This window comes from Poecilia formosa, unplaced genomic scaffold (assembly GCF_000485575.1).
Source record: "Poecilia formosa unplaced genomic scaffold, Poecilia_formosa-5.1.2 Scaffold59, whole genome shotgun sequence".
Classification (NCBI taxonomy): Eukaryota; Metazoa; Chordata; class Actinopteri; order Cyprinodontiformes; family Poeciliidae; genus Poecilia; species Poecilia formosa.
In genome coordinates, this window is record NW_006799998.1 from 1,279,867 (window position 1) to 1,293,645 (window position 13,779).

Here is a 13,779-nt window from a genome sequence, read left to right on the forward strand (position 1 = left end):
TTACGTAACTGAAAGTGAAAGCATTCCTGGGAAACCCCTGCACTTAACAGACGGTGCGCTTACGTTTTACTCGCTATCAAAACGATTTTCAAATCATTTTCCATGAGGTTTCAATGTGAATTTGTTTTTATTATTTAGGAAAAACCTTTCTTCTCTTGATTCAAATATCTCAATGATCAGGTAACAAAAGAGAAATATCTGGAAATCCTTGCTGTTGAATTTTAAGTTATATCAACATGATTTCTGCTTTAATTGAGTGTTGACGGTTTTCAGACGGTTTCATTTCTGACTGATCATCCAGATTTGAACCATGGTATTTTTACTAACCAGGCCTATTTTGTTAAGACAACCTGTGATGCTGTTGTAGAAAGCTAAATTCAATCTTGGAGAAAGGATCCACAAAGCTGAATGTCTCATACTTTTTTACATAATTAGAAAACAAGATGTATGTGTTTTTATAAAAATAAATAAAAACTTTCTGCTTCAAACTTTGAGTGTGCTTTGTTGTTTCTTATTCTCTGACTGACTGCCAAACCGACCACTCAAACATGAAGTGAAATAAAGCATGCTTGTAATTAAGAATGAACAATTCTAGATTAGAACAAAAACAGGTGTTGGTATTATCTCTCAAATCATTACATTCATTGACTTTATTAACTTTTATTATTTAATGTTTGTATTTAAATGTTTGACTGGACCTTTCCCACCTTCTCATTTGAAACCTATTGCAACTTTTACTGTTTTAGAAAATCTGTACAGACTAGTTGACCCAGCAACAAAAACATGTCTAGTTAGCCATAAGTTTTGTTTTATTTTGTTGTGTGCTTTCTCTGATATCGCTGATGCCATTGTAAGATGTAATGTAAGACTTTCTTTTATATTCTCTTACTAAATAGTTTCATAAGTTTCAGAGATGTTTCAGACTCTTGGCAAACTGCCTCCTGCATTAATAATCACTCTAGCATTATTTACACTTCCTCCATAGTTCACCGATTGAGTTAAGACAAATGATTAATAGCCCTCTTGGTCCATCCACAGAAGCTTAGCATACTTTGACACCGACTTCAGGATGCTGATGTGAGCCGATGGCTATCACTTTGCACATGGCTGACATGCACCATAAATCATCCACTGACATTACTTGACAGAAGTAGCCACATGCGGTGTATCCATACATACGAGGAGAAGTACTGATGCCACAGTTTGTTTTATTTTTCATATCATTCAAGAAGACTCTACAGTTCATTATGGTCGAGTAGGGACACAAACAGAGCTTGCAATAAATGTTTTTTGGTCTTTACTGCACATCCTCACCCTGCGTGAACTCCGGCTCTAGTATTCCTCAGAAAAAAAATCTCAATTATAACATGGAAACAAGAGCAAGAAACTAGGCCAGCATGTGGCCAGCACTCAACAAATCCCCCTTTCTCTCTTTGCTCTTCCATATTCCTTTTAAAAAAGATTGCTTCCTTGTATAGCTGCATAAAAGAAATCAAGTTGCAATTGTCAGTGCATTATTAGTATTTGCAATATTTCAGTGCAGTGGATTGATTTGATGCAGGTACAATGCATGCCAAGAATACATCTGGTAAGTTGGATGGATGCTAACTGCCCTCGATACCCACTCCAGATGTATGCCTCAGAGAAAATGTTCAGGGCACTGTAATTTTGGAAAATAAAGAACATTGGACAATTCAGGTTAATAGTAATTGTTTTTGACACTGTATTATTCACTATCATAATCACATGTTTCATAGTCACATGTTTATGATAAAACTATCATATTCACATGTTTTTCTGATGTTGTGCAAACCACTTCTGCTTTCTCTTGCTCTCACAAAAGTCACTTTTTTTTTTATAAAGCTCATTTCTAACATTTATTCTTTACACGAGAGTTGCAAAAACTAAATAATTAAAGTAGCATTAACAAGAATAAAAGACAGACTGATAAAATCAAGGAAGATGTTACTCAAGGTTCCTAAGCTAATATTAAACAAAGCTGTTCTTGGACAACTGCACTTCTTTATCTCTCATCAAAGCTCCTCAGTTGTATTGATCTGGAGCTTCAGGTCAGGCCAGGGATAGCGGCGCTGACCACTTCCACGTAGTAGGTCCCTGCATCTCAGGGCTCAGCATCTCTGATTCAAAGCTGGGTGGCAGTAACCCTGAAATTGTTCCAAATGGCTGAAAATCCTCCAAGCCAAACTCCTAGGATGACTCATTCTTGGTTTCTATGTGTCACGGTAGAGACTCCAATTACAGTTAGCACTATAATTAGGATTTCACTACCAGTTTGAACATATACTGGTTGAATCTGGAACTGGACTGGTGTTTCCTCAGGGATATTCTCTTTTTCTCTTCGAGAGGAAGGAAGTGAAAATAGAGATTTCTGTTAATTAGGCTAAAGAAATTTTGACGCTGCCTCCCACTTGGTGCACAGTACCCACGACTTCTGGCCTCTGACAGCTTCAGGAATCCAGAATCTATATTTATGATAACCTTTCTACTTGTTATTTCTATATTTGTGTTCATCTTTCCCACTCTATGCTGGCAGTAATTCTTCCCAGCCAGCAGGTGGTGGTATTTTCATGTTAAGTTTGTTATTGAACAGTATAATGAGTTCAGAAACACGTGTACAGTATAATTGCTGACATAGGCAGTATATCAGTGTTCATTTAATCATTCTTCATCCTGTTTGTTGTTTACAGAAAGCACTGCTGTTAAGTATTTTGTGTTATTTTATTACATCTGAGACACATTAAATATTTGTGCCCTTAGTATTTGTATGATTTGACTACTGATGTATTCTAAATCACGTTTTTTCATCTTTATTTGTAGTTTCACTCGTTTGGCATTGAAAGCAAAGTCAATTAAAGTGACATACGCCTGTCAATCGTCAAAGAGTTTATCTATCTGCACAACTGTTACTTGGAAGCACAGTGGGAGCAGAACACACTCACTTGTACCGTGATGTGTTTGTGTGAACCAAAAAATTGAACATTGCTTAATTAGCATTTGGATTCTCTTTTCATATTTGTGATATCTGCTTGTATGAAGGCCAAAAGAGATTATGTCCTTTATCTGTTAGATTAGTGCCACCCACTGGATAATTCCTGCTAACTACACTCCTCTGTGGACAAAGAGCTCTGTGGGAGCCACAGCTGTGATTACTGTGATTATACATAAATCACATGTAAAATACTGAGGGATTTATGATCACTTTTACATCATTTTTTTATCTAAGCTGCAGGTTGTGCCTCCTATGGAGAGGAGCAGTTGCATTAATCTCTGAATACTTTATGCTTTTTTTGGATGTGCATAATGTATGCATAGCTGGGTAAACAAGCTAGTTTGGTTGCTGTTGTAAAGCTCACAGGTTAAAGTGTTGCAATAAGATGAAATCAAATGACAATTTTTGTGTGATTCCCCTAAACTTTTCCCAGAGAACAAAACTGCAGGCATTTCCCTTTACATGCCTGGAGATATTTTTCAGTAACAATGATTGGAAGAAATAAGAATAGAATAAATCATGTCCTCTGGTGCTTCCGCTGTACAATATAAAGCCAACGCAATGTATTGTGTCTGCAGCCATAAACGTTTTGTGAAGAATAAGAGGTCCAGAGTACAAAGATCACTTTGTCTTTTCCTCATCCAAAGCATACTTTCACATTTTATCTCTGTTTACAAACATTACAACACAAGTTTCATGAATGTCCGGAGCTGAACATGCTGCATTGTTGGAAGGACTGAATGTTGGGGAGCAGAGCTGTGGTCACAGGTCAGAGAGAGTAGGAGAGGGTGTGGAAGGGGGAATATATTTCTTTTTTTTTTACTGTTGAAAGTTTGCTTATGAAAACTACAAAGAAAAAGAAGGAAGGACTGGATATACAGAAACACTGGGGTGGAGTGAAAAGAGGAAGGAAGCAGGTTTAAAACCAGAGACGGCTGCAAAACACACACACTGACTGGACAGCAAACAAGCCAGCGAAGACGAGAGGAAGGTCGCAAACGTTTCTTTTTCTCTGTTTTTGAGAGAAATCATCTCCTATTATGTAACCGAAAGCGCTCCGGGGGTGCTTCATTTGGGGCCATAAATCTATTTTCAGTCTGAACCGTGCTCCTCTTAAACACTCCGAGAACACAGAGTGAAAACCTCCGCGGTCCTGTTCGCCTCATCTTTCCATTGGTAAGGTGAATCCTTCGCTTGCCGGTTTTGTCAGGTTAAATTCTCTGTAAACGACAGGAGAAAATTCCTGGATGTATTTGATGGGATGCAGGTTGTGTTCCTGAGCCGTTATCAGTGTTTTCCCTCCCTGCGTTTTGGTTGCTCACTGTGCTTCAGGGGTTCATGTTTTTGTTTTGTTTTTTCTATTTTAAATGAAAGTTTTTGGCAGCAGAATGGTCTCTGTTTTGTTCCAGCTCCTAATTTTTGTGCTGCACTTCTTTGGATTCTTCACACACACACACACACACACATATACACACACCCACATACACACGCACACACACAAAAAGAAATTCAGGGACGAAAAAGAAAGATGTACTGAGCATTTGTATTCCACTTGTTATGGTGGAGAACACTGCCTTAATTGTTTATATATTTTCTCTGGAGGTGATGTTATTATTTTTGCTGTTTTGGCTCCCCTGCTGCCTGAGTACAGAGGAAATGGCGAGCTACTGCTGCTGCTGCTGCTGCTGTTGAGGTTTTGGACAAACTCCCCTCTCTCTCTGCTTCCTTTCAGCACCAGCAGGTGTTATGGATCTGCAGTGTCTCCGGCGCTGGAAAGCTTTGCCACTTCTTCTGTTGTGTAAGACTGTTTTTGTTCTAATAATCATCCGCATTATTTTTGATTGAACTTAACGAGCGACTCTAAGGCACTTTTTGAAAGTCTCCCTGCAGGATGAGGCAGCAGAATACTTTTGTCGTCATCAAAGAAAACAGAAGTGGAAAAACTTTAGATTCTGCACTCTTACGTAAACGCAGGACTTCTTGTTAGCTGCGTCTTGCGTTAGTAACCTCAGTTCTGTTATTTACATGTCCTCCACAGTCTGCTGATCAGGTCAAGACAAATGATTAATAGCTCTTGTAGTGCATGCATGCAGCCTTAACAGGATTTGACACAGACATCAGGACGCTGATGGCTATCAGATTGCACATGGATGACATGCACCATAAATCATCGCCTGACATTATGTGACAGACAGTATATGCCTTGCATCCATTCATATTTGCAGCATAAAGATCGATTCACTGCATCATAGCATGTTTTTTTTTTGTGTGTGTGTGTGAATGTTACTCTCCATGTAATAAGAAAAACAGACAAAAATAAAAGAGCTTGCAGTAACAACTTCTCCCCCCCCCCTCTTGTTCTCAGTGCCAGGTGGATTTTGGTGTATGTCAGTTCACATCCTGAATGAGCAGCCTGTCCACGTAATCCCAGGCTCCAAGCTGGTTCTCACAGCTCGGATCGAGAAGGATCTCAGGGAAGAGATCTCCACGATAACGTGGACACGGGAGCCTGAAACCGGATATGATCGGACCAAAGTGACGCTGGCTACGTGTCCTGCCAAAAACCCAAAGTGTTCTGGTGGAAAGCCAGATGTGCAAGTGAGTTTGAAGCAGCAGGAGGCGACACTTGAGATGAACGGATACAGCACAGAAGACAGGGGAGAGTACTCTGTGACTGTGACGGATCGCTCAGGAGCCAATACCACCGGACGCTGCATCGTCAGGGATTACGGTACAGTATGATGCGCGGCATTTAGAAAGTGACAATAGGGTGTGTGTTTTAAAAAAAATGATTATAGGTTTGCATCCCATATTTAACTAAATACATACAGTTCACATAAGGCCACATGTATCATAGTGAAGACAACAATCCAGATGTGAATGAAAGAAAACCTTCCACATGTGGGACATTTTTCCACTTATTTCATGTAACTCTAACAGTCCCATGTGTTTTACATGCTTCTAAACGATAACATTTTCAAAAATTGTGGAAACTTGTTCCACATTTATTTACTTGTTACCACACCTAAAATATATTTCCAAATGTGTTTCACGTGTCAAAACGCATTTATTCTCTAAATATGAAACAAACGAGTGATGATCGTCACCAGCAAATTTAAAGAAGCTTCAAATAAAGTTTTCACATGAATGCAACCCTGGCTATTAAATACAATTAATATTTCTGACAAAACTGAAAGAAAATGTCATTGTCCTAAATTTTACGCTCTGCTCTATTTGTTATTTGCCATTTAAAGCCTGTAGATTACTTCATTTTGCACAGTCAGCGGCTACACTCTTTTATGAGAGTACGTCACATTTTCCCTGTCTTCAGAAAGGTCAGCAGATGTTGAAGCCATTAAGGTGCAACAGTTACTTGTGTTTTTGCATAAAAGCGGTTGAAGTGATAATTTGGGCTTTCTGGTTTTGCATTCAGCCAACTCGATAGTGCTGTGAATTTCCCTTAACTTCAAACCAGAATTAGTTTGTGTTCTTCTGAAAGTTGAATGTCTCATTTAAAAATGTAACACTTGAAATTAAATTTCTCAGAGGCTTTGTTCTCCTGTTTCTCCTTTTTGCTTGTGTCTCTCCAGATGACTCCTCTCTCGCTGTAGCTTTCCAGCTTTCAGTTTTCCCTTCATCCCATTTTTTCTGACTTAATACCTCCCTCTCTGATCTCATTATTGGCTTTGAACCTGAGCCAGTCTCTCCTGACAGCATTAAATGTCTCTCAAGGTTCTTTGTCTTGGACCCTCTTTGACAGCGCGCACCATTATTCCTGCTCTATAGCAGATAGAAACCCACAGCAGAGCACTTCGTACCTCCTGTTTCCATCTATCTCTCAGCTTTACCTACTTGCCTGTCATCATTTTTTGACCTCATCACAGTTTCCGTGTCTGTGCAGAGGCAGTTCATCATGTCTCCGTCAGCATCAACGTGTCTTACTCCTTGCTGGTTTGCCGCGAGGCGTGGGGGACAGACCCCAGCTTCAGCTGGCTGCACGAGAGAGCTGCCGTCACCCAGCAGGTGGGAAAAGTCTCCAAGGATGGACACATGCTGATTGTAACCATGACTCCCCTTTGTGGTCACTTCACCTGCATGGTTGGCAACAAGTTGGGATACAGCTCTGCCTCATACACTGCAGGTATGAGGATACGTTCACGCACACGATGTGCTTCTCTGACCTTTCCGAATATTTAAATGCAGTTTGGATCAGTGAGAGTATTAGTTTTACTTCTGCACTAGTCAGATGTTTGACTTCAGCAATGGGGTGTAGAATACATGGCTAATTATGATGGTCATTGCCTCTTTAATCGCTTTAAGAAATTAGATTTTAAACTTTAAGAAGTTTTTGATACGCTTAAAAATTCCTGTTAAATTAATATAAGTGGAGCATTTTTTAAAATTAGATTCTTATCCCCACATTTATTATGTAACCACACACAATTAGGAAGACAGCAAGTGATGCACATAAAAAAAAGGTTAAATCTCTCAAAGAATGGACAAAAATATCCTTCTCTACATAGCCATTTGGTAAATTAAAATGTTCTTGTGAAATCCATTTATTTCTGTAGCTCCACTATTATGTGAAAGGTATCGCATAGATAAATTAGACACCGACTGATCTCTTAACACCTATATTTCTATTAATCATAATAATTTTCCACTTACAGCTATTGAAAACAAATTTGAAATTATAAATCTCCAACAATCTCATATCAGACCAGTAAAATAATATTTTTCAAAGAATAAAGTTGAGCTCAATGAAAAATATGTAAAGTATTCTAATTTACTGAATATGATGTATTTGTGCAAATTGAGATATTCTCACTATGCAGCTGAAATTACAGCAATAGACAGTGTTGATTCGCAGACGCTGAATACAAATACACGCCTCACTTGCCTTATTTATTCATTGTTTTATTACATTTCGAAATCTATATATGTCAATTTGTGTATTTTTCACAATAAATAACATTTTGTGTTGGTCTGGCACATAAAAATACCACCTGGTGGTCGCAAAGGGACCAGATGTAAAAAGCCTGAAATCATATGAATACTTTTCCGTGACACAAGATGTATAAAGAAATTGCTTTACAAAGTGTTACTTTTACTTTTGTTACCTAAACAGGAAGATCACAGCGAATATAAATGTGTTTTGTTGTCTTGCTTAAAGTCGGCCTCTCTTTTGGCTTCATGGATTTTCCGACATCAGACTCCCTACCTCGTGTCTGTCTGAGCATCCTGGCTGCACTTTGTTCTCGCGTATTGTATCTCCTGTGCTGTTTTTCTGATAAAGGATTTTCCACAGTGGGATCAATAAATCACTGTCGCTGCTTGAGCTGCTGCCGCTTGCAAAGCCGCTAAACAGGCGAGACAAATGCAATTGTCTTCCAAAGAGCATGATGATCCAAAGGCTGTCTGGGCACTTTCTGTTATCTTCTTCTGTTTTCCCGAAGTCTACAGACTTGTTACAGTGAACCTTTCATGTGTTTTAGAGGAGACATGTCAGATGTCTTGTTTTGCTTTCCCTTTTCATTGTTTTTTTTTTCTTTCTTTCTTCCTGTGGCTCATAGCACCTTGTGAAAGCGAGGGCAGAGGGACGACGGCGGCTGTGGTTTGTCTTGTCCTCCTGCTGCTGGTGTGTGGAGGAGTGCTGGCGTTTCTCTTGTGGAGGTACAGTACCAAACACAAACATTATGTCAGACACAAATCTTATTTCAGGCTACACTCTGAAGATAAAGCCAATGCTGCGAGAGAGAGAGAGAGAGAGAGAGAGAAAACAATAATAGCACGGGCAGAGTGAAACAGAAAAATACGACATGGCATCCTCCCACACGCTATGCAACATGACAGGCCAGGTTGCATCTGCTGACAAAACAATTGTCTTTTTTTTTTTTTTTTACTTGAGTCTGTTCACAGTTTGTCACTGCTGTTTGATCTAAATGGAACATTTTTTTTTTTTCCAGGAGGCGCAGGGAGACTAACATGGGAGAGAGGTTGTACGAACACACAGACGACACAATCTAAAAAAGATCAGAGCTGTTGCTAAAAAGTCTCAGAGGAGAACAGTGGACGGAGCCGCACAACGAGGGTGGAAACTTCCTGCCCTGTGAGCAGTATGACCTCAAGCTGCACGGAAACAATGTGGAGAGTGAACTGCTTCCAGACAAATATAGAAAATACCTACAAGTGGACATTCGGCTCACAGTGCCTCCTCCTCTGCCTGAGAATGTTTTTTTGTTTAAGCGATGTTTAATTTGACTTCTTTATGTTTTGTGGTCAGTAAATTGCTTAAAAATGTATTACATGAAGTTTAACGATAATTTAAGTCTGAAAGAATAGGATGCTTGGATATTCATCTGTGCTTTGGTGAGATTTCCTCTCATTTGCTTTCATTTCCAGGGTTCACTATTCAGCTTATACATGCACACACATTTAGAGCAAAGCAGCAAATGCAATTGAAAAAGACTTGATTAAAAGCAGATCCAGCTCAAGGTCAAGTTGCTACACATTTATGAAAAGTCTGGAGAAGTCTGGAAATTGATTCGATCTTTTTTGTAAGTCAAGATAACTATGAAAAAGTAGTTACATTTAAACACTTATTGAGTTTTCTAAGGGATGAAGACGTCTTTTGTAAAATTAAGTGCTTTTTAGAATAATTTGTGCTCAAAGTACAGGGCAGAGGGGCAGGAAGAGATTCAAAATCAAAACAAATCAACAGAAAGGATCAGAGTAAAGGATCACAAATTGTGCTTCAAAGAAACTTTGTGTGTGTGTGTGTGTGTGTGTGTGTGTGTGTGTGTGTGTGTGTGTGGTGTGTGTGTGTGTGTGCATGTGTGTGTGTAGGTGTGGTGTGTGTGCGTGTGTGTGTGTGTGTTACAGATTTAAAATGTTAAGACTAGATGCCTAAAAAAGCTGTGACATAGCTGTGACTTTACTAGGGCTCCAACATGCGTTGCGTTGTTAAAGATTTGTGAAATCTGAGGTAAATGTTTTGTCCTCAAACATCTCAAATGTTTTTTCTTTGTTTCTTTCTTTTGTTTTGTTTTTTTATTATTTCAAAAAATGTTGACATCTGAGTCTGGAAAAGTGTGAAAATTTCAAAATGGAAAATTTTTAGAAATCTTAAACGTTACTGTGAGGCCACCATCTACCACTGCACCACTGACCTCACTTTTAAAACATCCATGCTTTATTTAGTTTTTTGGTCTGTTTTACATTTTATATTCCACATCAGGGGCTGGGTTGGACATTGTTTTCACGAGCAACCATAAAAAACGGATCCCTGATATGTTCATAAGCTGAGTATATGAAGCATTATCTCTATCCAGACTTAATTAAATCATGACTCAGTTAACATAAGTTTCTGATGCAATTTCTTATTGAAGCAATGGGGGAAGGGAGGCAGGAGGGGGGGTAAGAGGGGCTGCACCCGCACAGTTTGCCAACACCTCAGCTGTCCCTGCCTTGAAGATTCAAAAGAAGAAATGGCACAAAAGCTCTACAAGGAAAACTGGTTTCATCCGTATTCAATCTGGAGAAACTCAAGACAGAGAAAGAAAGCGATTAAAAAAGTTTAATGACAAAGTTCAAGTCCTTTGGAGTTCAGGCCCCGGCCGAGGACGTCGAGCTGGAACGTCGATAAGCTCGATAAACATTCCTGATGTTGCATAGGAATGTAATCCCACCAGGGTCTATACTGGTGGTGGAGGTCGAAGAAGGATGTGCGGCTGAAGAGCCAAGAGCTGAAGGTGGAGATGGGGCGGAGGTGGGTTGATCGCAGCTGGTAAGCGGAGGAGACCATGGATAAAGGTCCTTATCAACTGGAGCTTGATCGATGATTGGCCATGGCGTGTCTTGATCCAGCGCTGATAGGTCCAGGGTGATGAGGGGGAGGCACTGATTGATGAGGTAGGTGAGGCTAGAGAGTCTTCCAGATTGAATTTGCGCCAAAGCTTCATTTGGAAAAAATGAGGATTTATCTGCTGAACAAGAAAGCAAAGTTCAAACTACAGGGAACATAATGCAACTTTAAATAATAAAAAAATATATCTCTTTGTGATGGTACGTATAACTTGAATACATAATATATGCAATAAATAAATAAAAAAATTTGAAAAAGTTCAAAACTCAGAAAACATAAAATCTTACCAAGTATTTTTGGTTTAGTTTCTAGTCCATGTATCTTAGTACACTTGAGATAAGACAAAACTAACTTACAAGTAACTTTTCAGGAGTTGTTTTAAAAATTAATTAATGTTGGTGTGGAAGTACTTGTTCTAATGTCAGATTATTACATTTATAAGAAGGGAAAAATGTTTTATTAAAAGTGAAATAATAAAGTCAAAATAGATCAAAAATACCTGGTAAGATATTATGTTTTTGCAGTGAAAGGCTATTTTGTAGGGTATTTTGTAGTTTGTAAATGAATATACAAATTAGAAGTGCTTTATAGGGGTTGTGACAGACTTCCATGCAGAAAAAGTTTGTGGTGAAAGTTATTTTCAAACTTTATGGCAGGAGTCCTGAGTTTATTTTTTGCGTCCAACCCGCCATTGGCTGCGGCTCAATATTTTGTGATCACGCTGTGAATTCAGTTTTCATTTTATTTTCTGTCAGTTTTTGTTTTTGCTCCACAAACTGAACAAAACGTTCTTGGTGTAGATCCAGAAATGGCAGAGTTGTGTCCAAAAATAAGACTGGAGAAATTATAGTGCTCTGCCTTATTTTTGACAGTGCACTCAGTGCACTTAAGCCTTTTAACCTCCAGCATTGTTTCTGATGAGCTCCGAGAAGCCACATGAAGGAAGTGGAACCAGACAGGTCAAATGTGGGACAGGATTTCTTGGGTGTGAGAGGAAAGTGGAACAAAAACAGCTGTCATCAAAGTTTTGAAATGGCTTTGGAGTTTTCCAAAGCCGAGTTATGTTTTATGAAAAGATGTTTTATAATTTAACAGGGAAGTTGCTGCATTCTCAGTAAGATCTCTATAATATTGCCAAACTTTAAACTGATGTGATAGATAAGATCTTCAGGTCCCTGAGGGTGTATCCTGGTGCTGAGCAGACAGTGATGAAATATTCTAAAAATCAGAAGAAAATGTGTGTTAATACAAATCTCAGCTTCAGAATGTGAGTCTGCTTCCGATCTGCAATAATTTCCAGTCAAAGAAACGGGACATACATCGGCAAAGTTTGCAAATGAAACGTTTAAGAAGCGAATTGTTACTTTAATGCACACTTTGGCTTTTTGTTAAATTCCAGTCTGCTACATGTCTATTTTCCCATTTCTAGTTGTGTTATTTTTTTTTGTTTGTTTCTGTGCCTTTCTTTAGCTTCCCAGCAGGCTACAGATGGAGCTGCAGGGGAAGCTCACATATGAGGTGGAGGTGAACCTAAAAGTTGCATAACCCAAGCTGGAGATGTACCAAGATGTTTTATACAAAAAAAACACCTTTTTTTATTGTCTTCCTTTCTTGGTTATTAGTTTTTATTTATTTATTTATTTATTTATTTATTTATTTATTTATTTAAATTTAGCCTTAAAACAAAATTCCACTCAACATGTCTATTATAAATGTATAAATGACAATAAAGTCTGTCTATCTCAGAGATAGGAACCATATTTGGCAGCTTTCAAGACCAGACATGTTTCCCCTCGAGACTGTAGAGCCTAGCGAAATATTTTTATCTGCAGACATTGAGCTAATGTCACAGACAGTCACACCACAGAGTAAGAAATCAGCACAGAGCCACAACATGTTACACCATAGTGCTAGTTTGAAGATGACAAATAGCTATACTGTGCTCCCGTTTACTCTCAAACTTTCTGTCAGCACACTGAAAATAGAAATGTGATTAATACGTATTTAGATTTGTTCGTCTCATTTTCCCGAAGGTGAATTGAAAAGTTTTGAAGGAGAAAAAAAAAGAGACTATATTGGGACAATGCAAATCATTTTGAAGAATAAACTGTTTCAGCTTTTTTTTTAATGGCAATAAAACGTTTGTATTTTTAGCAGCAGGAAACCCGTGAGCCACAGACAATAACATCATGCAACATGAGTTTAATGATGCCAACATGCTGAGTTTTGCAGGATATATAAACTGTTCATCATCGCTACTTGTGAAGAAGGATAACAGTGTCTAATCAGCACTTCAGCTGACAGGAAAGTAATTATGTTTGCAAGTTTTTAGTAATAAAGCTGTCACTGTGAAGGGAGTAAAGGTTTGGATTCATTCTCTTTGTGAAACGAATTTCTCTTTAAAGACGCATGAAAAATGATCCTCGCTAAAAATCACTTAATCTTTATTTGGAGAGCCTGAGTCATACAGAAGAGAGTAAAACGAAGTGTTTTGCATTGAACATAAAAAAAAAGATGACAATTCTAGACATTTTAAATAAAAATAATTATCAAATCAGAAGAATAAAACAATTACAGTGAAATAGAAAAAATATATTGCGCAGTGAAGAGAAACTGGAAATAGAAACATTTAAAATATTTTTAAAAATTTGATGACAATACCAACTGATTAATGACCAAATTTGAAGTCAATATCTCAAAAACCTTATGAAGAGTTTGTTTAAGTTCAAGGTGAGTAAACGTCAAAACCCAAATTGGCCGCCTTCCTGTACTTTCTTTGGCTTGACAGGAATATATCTTTGTACCAGATCTCTTATGTAGCCCATTCCAGATTAGGGGGCGCTGTAGAGCAGTTTTGCCATCCCCCTTTTTGATTTCATTAAAAACATTTGATTTCACAATTTTG

At 38.3% G+C, this 13,779-nt stretch overlaps 1 protein-coding gene across 1 annotated transcript; it reads left to right on the top strand.

Annotated features, from left to right (window-relative positions):
• The first annotated feature begins 3,934 nt into the window (after positions 1 to 3,934).
• Positions 3,935 to 10,372, top strand: LOC103139282 (uncharacterized). The gene is made up of 6 exons (XM_007553825.2): positions 3,935 to 4,186; positions 4,743 to 4,808; positions 5,376 to 5,741; positions 6,912 to 7,151; positions 8,584 to 8,683; positions 8,977 to 10,372. The coding sequence occupies exons 2-6, from the start codon at positions 4,757 to 4,759 to the stop codon at positions 9,035 to 9,037; spliced, it is 819 nt and encodes a 272-aa protein (XP_007553887.1). The 5' UTR covers positions 3,935 to 4,186; positions 4,743 to 4,756; the 3' UTR covers positions 9,038 to 10,372.
• Positions 10,373 to 13,779: the final 3,407 nt, after the last annotated feature.